At 40.1% G+C, this 19,383-nt stretch overlaps 1 protein-coding gene across 6 annotated transcripts in view; it reads left to right on the top strand.

Moving 5' to 3' along the window:
* Positions 1-19,383, top strand: part of LOC119966020 (triple functional domain protein) — a 684,537-nt gene that overhangs the window by 614,830 nt on the left and 50,324 nt on the right. For all 6 annotated transcript variants that reach the window (XM_038797164.1, XM_038797162.1, XM_038797163.1 and 3 more), the window contains 10 exons: positions 1,210-1,364; positions 1,816-1,882; positions 2,861-2,964; positions 8,225-8,294; positions 8,855-8,944; positions 10,040-10,132; positions 10,448-10,498; positions 14,355-14,432; positions 15,369-15,560; positions 17,828-18,008. In XM_038797164.1, the coding sequence (XP_038653092.1) occupies positions 1,210-1,364; positions 1,816-1,882; positions 2,861-2,964; positions 8,225-8,294; positions 8,855-8,944; positions 10,040-10,132; positions 10,448-10,498; positions 14,355-14,432; positions 15,369-15,560; positions 17,828-18,008 (1,081 nt within the window). The remainder of the gene's footprint in view (positions 1-1,209; positions 1,365-1,815; positions 1,883-2,860; positions 2,965-8,224; positions 8,295-8,854; positions 8,945-10,039; positions 10,133-10,447; positions 10,499-14,354; positions 14,433-15,368; positions 15,561-17,827; positions 18,009-19,383) is intronic.

Genomic DNA, 19,383 nt, shown 5'->3' with positions numbered 1-19,383 from the left:
TGTCTAGGTGCCAATGGGGAGTAGCAGGGTGCTACCATGCCAGATTGGTTTTGAGACCAGATATCTCCTAAATACAAGCACTCCTGTTCTGGAAACAAATCCATACATCCAACTAGATATCTCAGAAATGCTGAGCCTATAATGGCATGGTGTTGCATTGGTTAGCACTGCTGCCTCATGGCGCTGAGGACCTGGGTTAGATCCCGGCCCCGGGTCACTGTCCGTATGGAGTTTGCACAATCTACCCGTGTTTGCGTGGGTCTCACTCCCACAACCCAAAAGATGTGTAGGATAGGTGAATTGGCCATTCTAAATTGCCCCTTAATTGGGGAAAAAATAATTGAGTACTCTAAAAAAAAATTTTAAAAGAAGAAATGGTGATCCTTGACTCCTCTTTCAAAAAAAAAGTAAAGTTCAGCAATTGGTTACTCGAAATGCGACCAACCGGGGTTGCTAATGGCCTGCAAGACCCCCGGAGGTGCCATCACGCCTGGTCCACGCTTGAGGAAACCAGTGCTAACATGCACCCTGTCGCGGTCTCGCAGGCGCCTGGTGAAAGCGGAGTTCGGGATTAGGCTCGTTTAAATATAATTATCTGGATCAAGCCCAGCGAGGGCCAGGAAGAACAAGTAGGGTGACTAGCGCGCGGTTTCGAGCCCAGCGCCGTGCACGATTTAGGGCTCTCGCAAGATTCACCCGTGCCGAGCCCAACACAGTGGCTGAATCGTGCACCCTATTGTGTTGTGAATTTTATATTTCCCATATTAGTTATTCTCATGGTGATTCAAAGTGTGATTGTCAATTTTCACTAATTTCTGCCAAATTGCAAGCATTTTAATAATGTGGTCCTTGGCTCACAATATATGACAAAGATGACTTTCACTTTATTAATCAGGATTGAATTTAAATTCTGGTTTTACTCATGAAAGGGCACCTAGTGTGAAATCTCCCACTATATCTAGCACCCAATGATTCATTGTTGCTCGGTCAAAATGCTGGAAACTAGCACTGTGGGAATACCTGAATACCTTCACTGCCGCAACAGGAAAATATTTTTTAAATTTAACTTGACAAATAAGGTGACAGTAATCCAACAGGTTATGATCTGAGCTATTTTAACGTTTTTGCTTTAATTATTTTTCCTTATGTTAGAGCTATTAAAAATGTTTAATACTTTTTTCCCCTATCCACCCAAAAAAAACCATATAGGCACTGGAGGATCGTCCAACGTCTCTCTCTGTTGATCAGGCAGACAGCAGCAGTCCATCTTTCAACCCATCTGATAACTCTCTGCTGTGTACTTCTTCCTCTTCTCCCATTGATGAAATGGAAGAAAGGAAATCTAGTTCTTTAAAAAGGCGCCAGTAAGTCATCCGTGGATTAACCATAAAGCACTATTTCATTGATCTTGGTATAGGAAATGCATTACAGGGAAATCAATTTCAGACAATAAGCCAATCATTGTTGAAGGTGCAATTTTCAGTACTTCATTGTAGATTGAAGCATAGATGCAGTTATTTGACAAGCTGTTTGTAGTGTGGGCTACATCCAGTGTGATTGCAGTGAATAGTTATAGTGGAACATAGTTATCCATTTTTAAAAAATTATTTTATATTAGTGCCATTTTAATGCCATTAGGTGAGTTTTAATGTATTTAAATGTCATTCACAAATTTGTAAAATATAATCTTATGAAACTAAATTTAGATGCTTCATACTATGACATTATCTCTATGAGATAGATATATTTGATGTGAGAATATGTCGCTTATTTTTTATGACCACCTCATTTTATAATCTTGGTCTTTTCTTCTAGCTATGTCTTACAGGAGTTGGTGGAAACTGAGCGTGATTATGTACGGGACCTGGGGTGCGTAGTAGAGGTACGTTTTGCATATGATTCGTAAGAAATTACTGGTTTTACCTGCGTAGCCTGTTCCTTATAACAAATCGTGATGTCCACATTTTAAAAGCAACAGATGGCATAATTATGTAAGATATCTGGCAGGTGCTCTGTGGTGAGAATTTTGAACTGTCTAGGTGGCAAACATGCAGCACACAATGGTACTGAAATATGCCGACTTTATCTTGAATGTATCAGCTTAAATTAAACTACCTCCCAGAGGCGTTGCTTCACACCAGCTGTAATAAAGCTGCATCTGGTGCAAGCTCACATCTCTATCTTATTGTAAGTTTTGACTCCATGCTTTTAGTAATAAACAACAGTCAAAACCATCGGCTCTTTTTCAATCAACGGAAAATATATCACTGCTTACCCTCACCCCATTTGAAGAATGTTATCATAGAATTTACAGTGCAGAAGGAGGCCGTTTGGCCCATCGAGTCTGCACAGGCCCTTGGAAAGAGCACCCTACCCAAGCCCATGCCTCCACCCTATCCCCATAACCCAGTAACCCCACCTAATTGTTTTCTCTAAGGGTAATTTAGCATGGCCAGTTCACCTAACCGGCACCTCTTTGGACTGTGGGAGGAAACTAGAGCACCCGGTGGAAACCCACACAGACGCATGGAGAGCGTGCAGACTCCACACAGACAGTGACCGAAGCCAGGAACCGACCCTGGAGCTGTGAAGCAACAGTGCTAACCACTGTGCTGCCGTGCCACCCAAGAATGTTAGTGTGCTTGATCCACACTTCATTGCACAGAGAGTGGGAAAAATATTGTTTCACCATCAGTGTAAAAACAGCAGTAATACATCACCAATTCATCAATTGTACACCAATACAATTGTGAATGTCATTACTATTTTCCATAATAGCTGTATGTACGTTTGCATTATCTGAAGTCTGACGTTTAAGAGACCAAAGGGTGTTAATTCCGGCAATGGTTTCTCTCTTTAGGGCTACATAACAGTGATGAAAGAGGATGGTGTCCCTGATGACATGAAGGGAAAAGATAAGATTGTGTTTGGTAACATACATCAGATCTACGACTGGCACAGAGAGTATGTAGAGATTTTATTTTAATTTCTTTGTGCTTATTAAAGGGAAATGAAAAAGATTCCTAATTAGTTCTCCACCACTTTAAACATTTCTAGAGCTTTGCAAAGCCATCCAGACTCAAAATGTTAGCTCCGTTCTCTCTTCAGATGCTGTCAGACCTGCTGAGATTGTCCAGTAGTTTTTGTTTCAGATTCCAGCATCTGCAGTAATTTGCTTTTATTTCTAGAGCCAATCATGACTCAAGCCAGCCAGTGCAGAACGTTTTGTTAACCTTCTTACCCATTCTTACCTAATGTTAGTTGTTACCACTGTATCAAGACATCAGATTTTGCTGTTCAACATTTCGAACTTTTAACAATTTTTTCACTGACGAAAAGTCTGTTTAGCAACCAAGTCAAAAGAACATTGGGAAACTTTGTAAAGTTTTGGATCATTTCACATATAGCTTGAAATCCTGCTTTTGAATGCACAGAAAGATCCCTTTGTGTCAAAGTGGGCATTATATTCAAAGTCAGACATAAAAGCAGGCAGGATCCAAAAAGGAAGTAGACCTAACTGCTTCCGTCTCCAGTAATGCTGCTAGTAAGGCTTATGTTGGAGCACCGTATGAGAACACTCATAGACACGTGAGACCTCATTTCAGAGGATGTCTAGGCTACCATAAATGCTATGACAACTGATGTCAGCAAAATGTCACAACCTAGACCGTTCAATCATGTCACACGACACTGAGTGTCACAATGGATGTCCTTAATGAAACAAAGGTTTACCCATTAAAACATTTACTTTCTATCATAAGTTTTAAATCTTCAAATGATAAAATTGCTCTGAAATATATCTTATGGTGGTTTACAGTTCCATGCTGAAATTATCCAAGACTAATCTTACTGCCCCACTCTTTGCCTGTAGCCCAGCATCTTCCTCAGTTTCAAACATTTATCCACATTTCCATCAGTTTCCTGTGCTGAAACATTCCACACTCTAACAATGCTATGACAAAAAAATACATGTGAACTTACTGCTGTTCTCTTTTTGACTATTTTAAATTGATGGTCTCCTATTATCACTTTCACAGAGGAGTTTGTCTTTCCTCAATCACCCTTTCATAAAATCATTCTTTAAGAATGAGAAATTTCTGGTGGTTAGTTGTAGAAGGGCAGGATAATCAAGTTGTGAAATTAAACAGTCTCTTAGTCTCCCGAAAAGGGTGTTCTTGCCACTTCATTTCTTTTCCAGACCCAAGCAGAAGATCCACAATCATCTGAGTTCCTTTCTGACTGAGGAAAACTTGACTCTCAGGCTTAAAACCTTAATTCTGAGAACTGTTTGGTGCTCTAAACTCTTACAAATATAATTTATTGTCATGGGTCATCGTTGGCTGTGCCTTCAAATGTCTAGTTCTATGTTCTGAAATTTCCTCCCAAAACATCTCCATCTTTCCACCCCTCCTCTTTAAGATGCTCCTTAAAACCTACTTCTGTTGCTCGTTCTGGTGAGTGTGCTTTACACTCAATTGGCTCTGTTTTATTCCCTTGCTCTAGAGTCGCCAGGTATCTTTATGATACCACCACGAGGTTCAAGTTCAAGTGTTGATCAATAACTCAATACACCAGTTAGTAAGGTTCAAATCAAAACACATTTATTATATACACAGTCAATTGCTACTCATGCATAAACACTACGAAACTAGACTACCTCTACCACTACAGGACAATACTTATCTTTGGAAAAGAACCCACTGGGTCAGGGAAGAATGGCCTCTTGTTCAATCCTGGGCTGCAGGCTTCCAACTGGTATGGACTAGGGGTCAGGAGCGCCTATCTCGTAGCGTGCGTTGACTGGACACTTACTTGGTGGTGCAGCTGCAAGGCAGTTCAGGGTCAAGTGTTGTTTCGGTCTGCTGCGTGACCCTGCCGAGAAGTCTGTCGAGAGAAACTGCCAAGAGAGCGAATTGAATTGGGACCTGTCTTTTATAGGCCCCAGGGGCTTCGCACCCTTTTGGGCGGACCCCATACCTGACTTCAATCGATTGGATCACGTACCAATCGATCGGTTTGAATTCCCCAATACTGGGCTGTTTCCTGATCACTGGGCGGTCCTTGGGTGCTCGTTAGTCTTTTTTGTCTTGGACTCCTGCTGGCGCCGAGAAGTCTGGTTTTACCTCGATTATCCTAACTGGTGCTATTGTGCCTGGGAATCGCTCATTAATATTCAGATTGCTGGTTTCAATGCTGTCTGCTTTCTGCGAGTCGAATATACAGGAAAACTTTGCAAGCTGCTTGCTTCTCTGAGCCTGTCCATTTTTCCCTGCGTTCTTTGCGAATCTCCATTTTAAACTCGGGAAGTGGCCAACCCAGGTGGCTACACTTCTTTGAACAGCTATCTCCTCCTGTGGCTTGGTGTAAAATTTTGTTTGATCATCCCTCCTGTAATGTGCCTTGAGATGTTTTACTACTTTAAAATTAATTCTGTGGTGTATACAATAAAGTCTCAAAAAGCTTCCAACGTAAAATGTTGCAGGCAAAAAAATATATACGTTAGTGTCAAAGTGTAACTAAAACCCGAAAATGCTGGATAAACCCGGAAGGTCTGGCAGCATCTGTTGAGAGCGAAACAGTTAACCTTTTGAGTCCATAGGACTTCTTCAGAACTGAAGAGGGATAGAAATGTAATATTCTTGGATTTTGAGGAGGTGGGGCGGAATAGAAGGTCAGGATTTGGAGGAGGTGGGGCGGAATAGAAGGTCAACACGGTAGCATGGTGGTTAGCATCAATGCTTCACAGCTCCAGGGTCCCAGGTTCGATTCCCGGCTGGGTCACTGTCTGTGTGGAGTCTGCACGTCCTCCCCGTGTGTGCGTGGGTTTCCTCCGGGTTCTCCGGTTTCCTCCCACAGTCCAAAGATGTGCGGGTTAGGTGGATTGGCCACGCTAAATTGCCCGTAGTGTAAGGTTAATGGGGGGATTGTTGGGTTACGGGTATACGGGTTACGTGGGTTACGTGGGTTTAAGTAGGGTGATCATTGCTCGGCACAACATCGAGGGCCGAAGGGCCTGTTCTGTGCTGTACTGTTCTATGTCTATGTCAAGGATAGGCCAAAGCTTTTTTTTTCTTTTTTTTAAATTTAGAATACCCAATAAATTTTTTCCAATTAAGGGGCAATTTAGCGTGGTCAATGCACCTAACCTGCACATCTTTGGGTTGTGGGGGCGAAACTCATGCAAAGACGGGGAGAATGTGCAAACTCCACACGGACAGTGACCCAGAGCTGGGATCGAACCTGGGACCTCGGCGCCGTGAAGCAGCAATGCTATCCACTGAGCCACCGTGCTGCCCTGGATAGGCCAAAGCTAAGTAGAGATTGACAAAGGTATCAATGACATAAGACAAAGGGAGTATTAATGATGACATTAAAGACTAAAGAAGTGCCAAAAGTTGCATAAAGTCAAGATAGCAGAATGTGTTAATAGGAGAACAAAGGTCAGTGCTCAGTGAAAGAAATACTGTAAAACAAGGGGCAGGTGGCCCTGGGGAGGCAGGGGCTGTGTTTGCATTGGTTCAAACCAAGGAAACAAAAAACAAAATGGGAGGTCAGGATGGAAGGGGAGGTTAGACTCTGAATGTGTTGTAATAGTATTACTATTATAATGCACTTTCAGTTATTACTTATACCAATTTGGCGGTTTATTCAGTGTTTATGTGGCCACTGTTTCAGCCTATTATACTCCATTAGTACATTTGATTTGTGTTCATGGAATACATCAAATGCGTATGATGCACTTATGTTCATAACATAAAGATTCTTTATTTCAAATTTGATCTTGTATCAATCCAGAGAGTTAATAAAATTTATGCTTGGCATTATAATTAAACTGCATCCACTATTCACTGCTGAAATTGACCTCCGTTTCAATTATTTGTTTAGTGCTGAAGTTTTACCATTTACCCAATGATTTTTGCACAGAGCGAATGTGTACTTTCTGGTTCAGAGTGACTGACCAGTTATGAATCACTGCTAATCTAAACAGTTGTTCAATTAATTAAGCTTCAGTGAAGCAATGAATGCCGGGTCGCATATTGATTGTAAAATAAACTCCCTCTGCTGTTTCACTGCAATTAGGATCAGCAAGAATTAAAACCCATTACACTTGTGCAATGTACATATCCTGATCACCATGTATTGGATTTCTCTTAACATAAAAAGCCCTCTGTTGAGTAACATAGATTTAACCAAACATTATTTCTTCACTTGACAGTTGAAGATGAAAAACACCTTAACCTCAGGTGATACCATTAGACCCAGAACGTTTTTGATCAAATGTTGTCATCCCACACTTAATAGCTCATTTATCCACCAAAGCATAAGAGAGCAAAATGGATGTAACACATCTTATTTAAAACTATTAAAATATTATATGTGTAAAAAGTAATAATCTATGGCCTTTTTCAAAACAGTGGTCCCAACGAAAGCATTTTAGCCTTTCCATTGCATCTTCAAGTTATCGGTATTTAGTCATCTTTACTCAAAATGCAATTCTTCTTATCAGAGTGGATTACACTGAATTGAATTGAATTTGATTTATTGTCACGTGCACCAAGGTACGGTGGAAAGCATTGTTCTGCGTACAGTCCAGACAGAGCGTTCCATACATGAAAAATATAGGACATACATAAACACACAATGTAAATACATGGGCACAGGCATCAGGTGAGCATATGGAGTGTAGTACTACTCAGTAGGGAAGATGTGTGAAGAGATCAGTTCAGTCCATAAGGGGGTCATTTAGGAGTCTGGTAACAGCGGGGAGAAAGCTAGTGAATTTGAGAGTCAACCACATTGCTGTGGATCGAGAGTCACACGTAGGCCAGACCAGGTGAGGACAGCAGATGGTTTTCTTCCCTAAAGGGCATTAGTGTTTAGTGAAGCAGATGTGATTTTACGACAGATGGTTTCATGGTCATCATTATAGTTTTACGGAATTCAAGTTTAACCATCTGCCATGGTTGATCTGCAGATTTTTCCCTAGGTCTCTGGTCTAGTGACAATACCACTACACCAACATCTTCCCCCGAAAATGAATTATTGCAAAACAGCAGAGTGGCGCAACCCGAGCATGCCCTTTTGATATTGTCATTTAACCACATATCTGCACCTCTCCTGAAGTATTTACACTTAAATAAGAACACATATTTCACCGTTATTTTGGCAGCAAAGTCTGACCAATTGTCATTTATTTTTTCTTTATGTATGTTTTGATTTTTAGCTTCTTTCTTGGCGAGCTGGAGAAGTGCCTTGAGGATCCTGATAAGTTGGCTTCTCTCTTTGTGAAACACGTACGTTGCATTTTCTGCAAACAGAAAATATTTTCTTCCTTCCCCTCTTTCAATTTTTAAAGGATAAAGTGCAGAAATCTCTTAATAGCTACAGGAAAATAATTTCAGTCTTCATAAAACATTGCAAATTTAGATGGCTTTTCATTCCTGCAGGGAAGTTTCCTTTAACCTGATTGATGCCACAAAGTCAAACCATTATTACTAGTAAAGTATTTATTATGAAGAGAACATAATGTTCAGTGTATTTTTGACACCATATGATAGATTTACACAGATTTTAACAAGGCAAGATTTTAGATTCCTTCTTTTAAGTGCTTCTTACACACCAAAATATGTAGCAGGACAAGCATGTTGTATGAATACTCGCATATGATATTCGCCAGCATGCAATTCCTAGAAATTTAGCAAAAGCCCTAATGATAGCATGTATCCAAACTGGAAATCTTTCCTCAAATTAGGATAGCTAAGGAAAGAGTAATTTTTGATTTTCTTTTTAAAATGTACTTTTCCAGTAATGCTGTTACTAACAATTTTTTTCTATTTCTCCACAAACCACAAAGGAGAGAAGATTGCATATGTATATAGTTTACTGTCAAAACAAGCCCAAATCTGAGTACATTGTATCTGAATACATTGACACCTATTTTGAGGTGAGAACTTTGGAAATATTTTACTTTTAAGTTTTAATTAAATATTATGTATGTGAGCTTTGATATTGATACTTGATATTTCTAAAACTTGGACAAGCTCAGATTTAATATAATATTTTTTAAGTGGCATGTGTGAAATATTGGCCCAAATCTTCCAGTCGGGGTCAATGCTAAGCGCATTGACACTGCCCTCAAATACATCTGCGGCCCAGCCCTTTTACAATTTTTCAATCATACCTTGTGATGCAGCTGAAGGGTCAGTGCAGCCTTTCCAGGGAATACTGTGGGGTGTAAGAAGAGATGGAAGAAGAGAGGACATATACCCCCTCTTCACAACAGTAGCTGCCATATTCAGATAAGGTTTTATAGGTCCAAGTCTTTCAGTAAGTAAGTGAGTTAGTGAATGGATGAGCGAGTGCATGGGTAGGTGGGCATTTTCTGTACATTAGTACTTCTGTAGGGTCGTGACATACATCTCCCAACTTCTGTCCCATCTCCAATGATCCGGCAACTAAGATTTGGACCATTATTTTTTTATTCTGTGCTTTTCTGTTGTAAGACAAAAATTATCACTTTGTATTGAGTGTATGAAGTCCCTCGTTTGTTACCAATTACCCTTTCTTTCCCAATCCACAGCACTGACTCAATTCAAGTAGATGTGGTTTTCTTTCCGACCACTTCCAGTGTTTGAACAACTATGCAGTGCTTGATCAGCCTTGGAACAATGTCCTTCAGGCATTTCCTTCCCACAATAGCATAACTTAGTTGAGGAACTCACCCAGTGAGTGTGTCCAACTTGATGCCCATCTTTTGGCATTCTAACATGCAAAATAAACTATATCACTGCTTTGCATTGTAATATCGACAAAAAGCTTCTAAGTATCACATCTGTGACATTTTCATGACTATGTTTGCTTTACATTCCACCAATTGTATTTGAGGCTTCAAAGAAAATAGTCCAGTATGTATAGTACTTAATGTAATGCAATTGAGGCGGAGAAGAAGAATAGGACATGAGCAGCAAAATAAACATCTTTACTATGCTTACATTTTTAAAAAACAGATTTAAATTATACTTTTTAATGTAATCTTAAGGATGTAAAACAGCGACTTGGTCATCGACTGCAACTGACGGACCTGCTAATAAAACCAGTGCAGCGGATAATGAAATATCAACTCCTGCTGAAGGTTAGCACTTTAAACCTGGAATTAAAAAACTATTTAGTACGTTCAGGAAAATATGTGGAGTAGCTCTGAATACTTAAAAATAATAATTTGACAATAAAAATTGCAGATAAGTTTTGTAATCTGCTTATAATGAGGGGAAAGCTGTTCATGCAATGTTAGAAAATTTAATCTTGAGTTTTAATTAATATTAAAGTATCTGAATATCTATAATTATTATCTGAATATATATATACATCTATAATACAATTACCTGAAATTAGCTTTTTGGATTAGTGACAAAACATTGACATAATTCTATTATTTTTCTGTGTACAGGACTTCCTTAAATACTCGAGGAAGGCTGTTGTGGACACAACAGAGCTGGAGGTATTGTCTTAACACATCAGTGCCAAAATGAATACTTAACCATGTCATGTAAACATTGTCAATAAACAAATTAGGGCTGTTCTATTCTACCTAGAGGGCATCATGTTATTCTCTACCTAAAGCAAGCTTTTATATCATACCTTCTACATAAAAAAAGCTTCCAAAGCACTTAGAGCCTTGATCAGAAAGAGCTTTGCTGCAACAAAGTGTGAACATTGCTGCTTCTTACATATGTTGCATTTTTGAAAGATATACAATTTTGTTTTCTCTATGGACATGAGTGTTCGTGTTATACAGTCAGACTTCACTGCAGAGTTTTGGATAGTTACCTCACAGCCAACCCAAATCATGAACATTCAATTTTATAACGGCTTTTTTAAAAAAAATGTATTCTTTTGCTAACTTAGCTTGTCAATGTTTTGATATATGGACATATTAATTCGGCAAGTGATTTTGGAAACTAAATGTAATTTGTTCTCTATTTGGTGTGCTATGAATTCACTTTACATTTATTTGCAAATGTATATGTACATTTCTTTCTCCTGATTGTGCACATTGAGCAAAATATCTAATAGATAATATATTACGATCCCAGACGAGACCACAACAGTGGCTAGGATATTGGACAGAAAGCCCAATATTTTATTTTAATTTTGTAAAACTGTGAGGAAAGGATACTTAACTCCAGGCGTGATTGCACAAAGAAATACAGATATGGTATATTATAGCAAATTTTATTACTAATACCGTATTAAAATCTTGAACATCACACTAGAAAATAACTTACAATTGCCCCTTAATGATAGTACTCAATACAATGCCCTTAATTGCTGTCTTTATTCCCACTTAAACAACAAGAAAACAACCATCTCAGCGCTCAATCGACCTTAAATACCAATGGCACAGAGGAATACTTGCTTTACATAGTTATTCTTTGAGAAAACTATCTCTTGACACTGCTATACAGAAAAGATCTGACTCCCATCAGAATCTCTGGCTGTAGGTCTTCAAAAGCTGTTTCAATTGGCTTATTTCAGCTCCCCCTTGTCCTCAGAAAAATCTGCAGTTTTAAAGACTGTTAATCTCTTTTTAACTAAACTGCAGAGAAATAAAACGGCTTCATACAGAACTGAACTGAAAATGCTTTCTCAATCAAGCTAAGAATCTTTTAAAGCATGATTTCAGCAGTCAAACACACTCTAACCAAGCTTTTAACCTTTACTTAACCAAATACTTATGCTTTTATTCCTATTAAATCAAAGGGTGGTACGATTGCACAGTGGTTAGCACTGCTACCTCACAGTGCCAAGCAGCTGGCTTCAATTCTGGTCTTGGGTAACTGTGGAGTTTGCACATTCTCCCCATGTCTGCGTCGGTTTTCTTTGAGTGCTCTAGTTTCCTCCAAAGTCCAAAGTGGTGGATCGACCATACTAAATGTCCCTGGGGGAGTTGGCCTACGTGGGTACTCTTTCAGAGGGCCTGTGTAAATTTGGTGGGCCGAATGGACTCCTTCTGCGCTGTGGGAATTCAATGATTCTAACTCAATATATCTGAAATTCCGACATTCATCACAAATATAATTGACTAAATGCACATATAGAAAGCTGAATCTTGAGCATACTGAGTAGAGACTAAGCATATTATAGGTCGTTTAGATAACAGTGTAATACATATAGTTACTTTTTTCCAAGACAGATAAATAATTTGAGATGGTATGTAATTTCCTATTTACCAGCAAAAGATTATATTGTACAGATTAAGAATTTTGTTAGGATACTGGATGAGACCCAACTTTGGTTAGGATACCAGACAAGAACCCTAAACAATCTTTTTTAATTTATAAAACTGAGGAAAGGATACTTCGCCCCAAGGGTGATGACTCTGACCAATAGGTATTGTTATGTTAAAACAAACTTTATAATTTAAACACAGAATTAACTACATTAACATCAAAGAAATAATTTTACATTTAGCAGTTAAACAGTTCTTAAATAAAAGGAAAACCTTAACTTACTATTGACACCTGCTGCAAATTCCAATTAAGCAGCCCAATCCAGTTTACATGCTACTTATAAATAAAGTTAACACGATACTTGCGGTGTTCTTTGTAGATACGTCTAAAGAGAGACCCTTTCAAGAGCAGATTCTGTATACATTTGTTAGTCAGACTCAAATCCTATGGCAAACTGCTGTTCAACTTTAAAAGAACAGACTGCAAAACTAAGACAGACCTGGCTCTTCCCATTAATTACATCATCCGTATTCCACTAAGTTCCATGACCTGCTTAGCTAGGACAAATACAATCCCTTATAAATTATCTACATTCCAGGGAATCGCCAGCAATCATAACAATATTCCATTAGCCCTTTATCTGTAACCAAATAAGTGGTTAGGAGCAATAGTGACCACACTTTTATGACACCTCAATTACAGCTTTAATAGACACACTGCCTGTATGTATTTCAAACCAGGATTTTTAATGACAGTGCTGTTACAAAATATAAAATGCAATATTTAACATTTTCTATATTCATCACAATTAATATTGTTGCTGAGTTCCATAAAGTGATAGGACTGAGTTTTGCACAAATCATGGGGAAAGACGTTGACTGGAATCTTCTGCTTTGGCCCCCTTACATCCTAAGACTCCCAAGCCAATTTCTCACTGCTACCCACCAATCTTGATGTTACTGTTCTCTCAGGAAGGAGACAATGGGCGCGATTCTCCGCAAATGCGGAGAATCGTAAAAGCTGCCGTGGGACAGGCCATGACCCACGGCAGCCTTCACGGCCACTTCCGGGGCCGATTCTCTCCCCCCCCCCCCCCCCCCCCGGGCGGGGCTAGGAGCGCGGCCCCGTGCGTCACGGCGGCGTGGCCTTGACGACAGTCGTCAAAGCCGCACGTCAAGCATCACGGCGACTGACGCGGCCGATGACGCCACCCGCGCATGCGCAGTTGGCGTCTTTCTCCTCAGCCACCCGGCAAAACGTGGCGGCTTGATCATGCCGGGCGGCGGAGGGGAAAGAGTGTCTGTTTTGGACGCTGGCCCGACGATCGGTGGGCACCGATCGTGGGCCTGTCCCCTCCCGAGCACAGTCGTGGTGCTCCCATGCCAATTGGGCCTCGAGATGCCCCAAACGGGCATCTGGCGCCCATTTCACGACGGCAGCGAGCAGGTGTGTTTGCCGCCGTGGTGAAACGGGGGTGAAGGGCCGGCCACTCGGCCCATCGGCCTCGGAGAATCGCCACTCGCCGTAAAAAAACGGCGAGCGCCGATTCGTGGCGTGGGTCGGGCGTGGGGGCGGGGGGGGGGAGAATAACGGGAGGGTGTGAAAAATGTCGGGAGGCCCTCCCGCTATTCTCCCACCCGGCGTGGGGGAGCGGAAGATCGCGCCCAATGTGTCATTATTTAAATATGCCGTGGAAGTTAAAATGGCCAGGGCCTCATGCTGAGGTCCCTGTAGGGGTTTATATCTCAGCTTTACCCTCCAGTTAAAGTTGGAGCTATGATACTTTGCCTGAATGCCACCCCAACAGCCAATTATAAAATATAATTGACAGTTGCTCTGTGCAATTTGGAGTGTGCAGGTTTGGAGGTGAGAAAGTTGAACATTGGAAAACACTGACAGAAGGATAAAATTCTGTATGAACTTAAAATATAAGCAATAGTGATCTGACACCATCGAGATTTCCACCTTTACTTTTCATGTGCTGCAGCAATCGAAATAATGTAATTAAGAAAGATGCTCACAAATGGATGAGAATATATTTTTTATATACTAAAATCCTTAAACCTTACAATAGCTAAGAATATTAAATGCTGATGCATTCTTTCCTCTGTCTTCTATATATAGAAAGCTGTGGAGGTCATGAGTGTTGTACCAAAACGATGCAACGATATGATGAATGTTGGACGTCTTCAAGGATTCGATGTAATTTTGACAGTTTGATTTCTCTCAATCGTTCTGTTTTAGGAAAGGCTACCATATTGTTAATTACAGTAGCCTGGTTTCATTTTCTAAATCTGACGTGGATTGTTTTAATGCTTACTATTCCATGTGTCAAAGCAAAACTGCAAGATAAAATTAAATTAGAATTCTTTATTTTATATTAGAATGCTTGGTATTTTGTAAAGATATAAACGTTTTCAAGATATCAAGTACTTCACAATAACAAATAATGCAGCCATGTTCAAAACAGGATTAAAACAGAAGAGTTTCCCTTTTTTTTAATCAGTTTTGATGTGCCATAGTTATCAGTTGAAGAAAAAGTTGTAGTATGAATTAGAATTTATCTTTTCTATGTATGGGAAACATATGGTTTACTAACAAACAGGTCTGTGATCTCAACTCAGACCAGGAAGACTAACAGTTTATTTATTGACTGAAAATTGTAGCCATTCTAGTTAGATAGGCAAGACACCCCTTTGGCATTAAAGCATTCCATTTTTGAGTTGTATAGATCCATAGATGATTATGGCATGTTTTTAAATCTTTATGGCGGCACAGTAGCACAGTGGTTAGCATTGTTGCTTCTCAGTGCCAGGGACCTGGGTTCGATTCCCAGCTTGGGTCACTGTCTGCCCGGAGCCTGCACGTTCTCCCAATGTCTGTGTGGGTTTCCTCCGGGTGCTCCATTTTCCTCCCACAAGTCCCGAAAGACGTGCTTGTTAGGTGAATTGGACATTCTGAATTCTCCCTCAATGTACCTGAACAGGCGCCATAGTGTGGCGACTAAGGGAATTTCACAGTAACTTCATTGCAGTGTTAATGTAAGCATACTTGTGGCACTAATAAAGATTATTATTATACATATTAAATTCCCAGTGGAACTGCAAATATAGATAATGTTTTCCCCTCTGTTTTCAGGGCAAAATTATAGCCCAGGGAAGATTGCTTCTCCAGGACACGTTCTTTGTTGCAGATCAGGATGCCGGGCTTCTTTCACGCAGTAAAGAGCGAAGAGTCTTCCTGTTTGAACAGATTGCAATATTCAGCGAACCTTTAGATAAGAAAAAAGGCTTCTCCGTGCCTGGTTATTTATTTAAAAACAGTGTCAAGGTAATCACATATTTTGCTTGTAGAATTCTTGGAAACCTTTTATTATAAATACCCAAGAATAATGCATTACCTCATAATTTTTTTAATTTTAATTATTCACCAATTTTTTGCCCCAGTTGATATCTGACTTTGAAATCTACAAAGGATTTGGATTCCCTTTTGGGTGGGTAAATCTATTGTAGTTTCATCAAGAAGCAGGTCAATGGGATGTATGATGTAATCCGTTCACAGATCAGTGATTCTGTGAAATTTGCGATTTTACCATCGATGATATGCCGGTCTAAAGTCAAAGGCCCAGTAATGGCTCCATCAACCGGTCAGAAAGCTGGGGGCAGCTGCACTGCAGTAATTTTCTGAAGTTCCAATGGAATTCCGCGTCATTCAGGTGTCTACTGCCTGGCATCAGGGCTTCCATGCTTTTAAAGGTTAAGATGCTGCCTCCAACCAATCAGATGGCTGGCAGCTCTTCACTGTCAGTGGTGCCACTGTGATGGTGGCATTTTTGGGACTGCAGCAGGTACCATTTCAGCAGTGATGCAGGAGGACCAGAGTGCAGGCAAGTAGGGTCAGCTGCTGGTAGTAATGGGACGAGTCCCTTAAGTGGCCATTAGTTGGTCACTTAAAGGCTTCAATTGGCATCCAAGTGCGAAGGCCTCCCCCACTTTTCCTCACCTCTGTAATGGGGGGAATCGGGAAGGGGACAACACTCCACCCTCTTAATTCTATGGCACCCCCACCTGCCAACCTCCAGTGGGAGGGAATTAAATTCCACCCACTGTACACAAACTATTATGTAATTCCTGATATGTCACAATCATAGTCTAGCACAAGGTGTTGATGTATCATTATGATATAGCCTCGTGGCATAGAACAGTACAGCACAGCACAGGCCTTTTGGCCCACGATGTTGTGCTGACCATTTATCCTAATCTAAGATCAATCTAACCTACACCCCTTCAATTTACTGCTGTCCATGTGCCTGTCCAAGAGTCGTTTAAATGTCCCTAATGACTTTGATTCCACCACCTCTGCTGGCAGTGCATTCCACGCACCCACCACTCTCTGTGTAAAGAACCTACCTCTGACATCTCCCTTATACTTTCCTCCAATCACATTAAAATTATGTCCCCTCGTAACAGCCATTTCCGCCCTGAGGAAAAGTCTCTGGCTTTCCATTCGATCCATGCCTCTCATCACCTTGTACACCTCTATCAAGTCACCTCTCTTCCTTCTTTGCTCCAGTGAGAAAAGTTCTAGCTCCCTCAGCCTTTCTTCATAAGACATGCGCTCCAGTCTAGTAAATCTCCTCTGCACCCTCTCCAAAGTCAGTCTCAGGATTTCTCTAATTTCAGACCTCAGAAGGCTGCTGAGGTGAGACAGTTAGCCTGGGGAGAAATAAATCAGAGAACAAATCAATCCACACTACTATCATACATCTGCCAGCTCCTGCTTAGACAGTGGTATTTTCAGAGAATTGGTAATATCCTTTATTTTCTGGTCATCAGTCAAACTTGCAGCAATTACATCACTGAACTCTTTCATCATCGCTGGAGCCAGTATTCCCAATAAGTTATGCATCCATGCAGCAAGCTGTACCCAATCCTAAGGTACTGTGTGAAATAATTTAACGGTACTTAAATAAATTACCCATGCACTTAAAAAAAAAAGATGGGATGTTGGCTGATGCATTATCCAGCGTTGCACCATTTTTAATAGAAAATAGTGCTTTAAATGGTGAGAGTTATTCAGGTGCTACTCTTAATTTCAGGATTCATGTAATATTTAGAAATTGTTTTAGCATTTTACCCTTTAATGCGAATACTTCTCCCTTGACCATCTCTCCTGACTACATGTTGGTCTGCATAATTTCTCAGATTTAGTATATCATTATAAAAATAATTTTCTCATTGTTTAAAAATAGTGTTGTTGAGGTGTTCTTTATATAACCAGCTTAATGAATATGCCACATTAAAAATAGTTCACTCTGAAGCACAAGGTATAAATGTGGCTATATAATGAGGTGATTGTTCTGCTGTGCTCCAGAAACAGGCCATGAGCATTTTGCTACAGAATCCACTATTCTCTGTCTATTGATTTTAATTGTCCCTGGGCTTGCAATTTTGCAATATGTCATGAAGCACACAAGTGGAATTTTTATCTCTGTATGGATAATCTGACAAGTGGCATATTGGCTAGGTGAAATTTGATTTTATGGTCTTAGAAGGCAGACCATTTAATACTTTCGGGCTTTTTGGTTTGTGTTTCAGGTGAGTTGCCTTGGCCTGGAAGAGAATGTGGAGAACGATCCATGTAAATTTGCACTTACCTCACGATCAGCTGAAGGCAGTGTGGAAATCTACATTCTCCAAGCATCAAATCCCACAGTACGCCAAATGTGGATTTATGAAATCAACCAAATTCTGGAAAACCAGCGCAATTTTTTAAATGGTACTTTAAGATTTACTTTTGATGAATACATTAACCCTTCAAAGGTTTACATGTGTATCTACACTATTAATTGCATATCAGAAATTAACTATAGCCAAGTCAGTACCTCATTGAATTGTTTGAAGTTGGGCTATAATGCAACTGTCTTGGAAGCTACAGATTGACCTTTCCTCTTTACTTTATGGCTTCTATGAAAGTAATGGAGATTATATTTTTAATTAAATTAGCTTTTTTATTGTCCTTAAATCATGCATAGGTGTATTTGTATAGGCAAAATTATTTTTAGTTTATTTTTCTTGTCTTGATGTTAGAATATTTAATGTTTTTGTAAAATATAATTTTTTTTAAAAATGTAATGAATGAAGATGGTTCAGTTTTATTTCCCCCCCCCCCCCCCCCCCCCTCTCTCCTCACCATAATTTTCTGTCCTGATTTCCCTGACAGATGTAGCGATTGTGGCCTAGGGAAAGGGAAGTGATCTTTGAAGTTAGCTACTATGAGGTGCACCCCAAGAAATTAAAAATAATTTCCCAATTACCATCTTCCCCAGTTGGAATAACTTCATTTTGAGGAATCATATCCCCCATAGAAACTTGGCTAAAATTGAAAACTTGACAGAGTGAAAGATTAAGCCTGCATCCCATCATTCCATGGATCACTTAGCATTAGTATTTTTTAACTCAAAAGCATTTGACATTGTAGTAATTTCCCAAATGGAAATTTAACATTCGACATTTAGGCAGTTAATATTACGAATTACTCCAATTTAGCACTGGAAACTGTAGCACTGGAAAATCATTTCAAGTGCACAAATGTGCTCTAGTGTTTCAGCTTCAGCAATTGAATTTTTCAAAGTCACCTGCATAGTGGAGCCTATAACTAATTATCAGGTAATGGTGTCGACGACATGAGGGGGACACGGTAGCATAGTGGTTAGCACAATTGCTTTGCAGCTCCAGGGTCCCAGGTTCGATTCCCGGCTTGGGTCACAGTCTGTGCTGAGTTTGCACTTTCTCCCTGTATCTGCGTCGGTTTCCTCCGGGTGCTCCGGTTTCCTCCCACAGTCCAAAAATGCGCATGTTAGGTGGATTGCCCGTGCTAAATTGTCCTTAGTGCCCAAAAAGGTTGGGTTGATTGGGGTTACTGGGTTACAGGGATAGGGTGGGGGTGTGGCCTTAGGTGGGGTGCTCTTTCCAAGGGCCATTGCAGATTCAATGGGCTGAATAGCCTCTTTCTGCACTGTAAATTCTATGATTCTATGAAACAAAGGAACAGATCAACCATGATCTCAATAAATTACAGATCAGGTTTGAGGGACTGAGTAGGCTACTTCTGTTCCTACTATATCATAAGAGTTCCCTATGGAAATTTGTTG

The sequence above is a fragment of the Scyliorhinus canicula genome, chromosome 5, assembly GCF_902713615.1.
Source record: "Scyliorhinus canicula chromosome 5, sScyCan1.1, whole genome shotgun sequence".
Lineage (NCBI taxonomy): Eukaryota > Metazoa > Chordata > Chondrichthyes > Carcharhiniformes > Scyliorhinidae > Scyliorhinus > Scyliorhinus canicula.
This window is presented reverse-complemented; position numbering and strand designations above follow the sequence as displayed.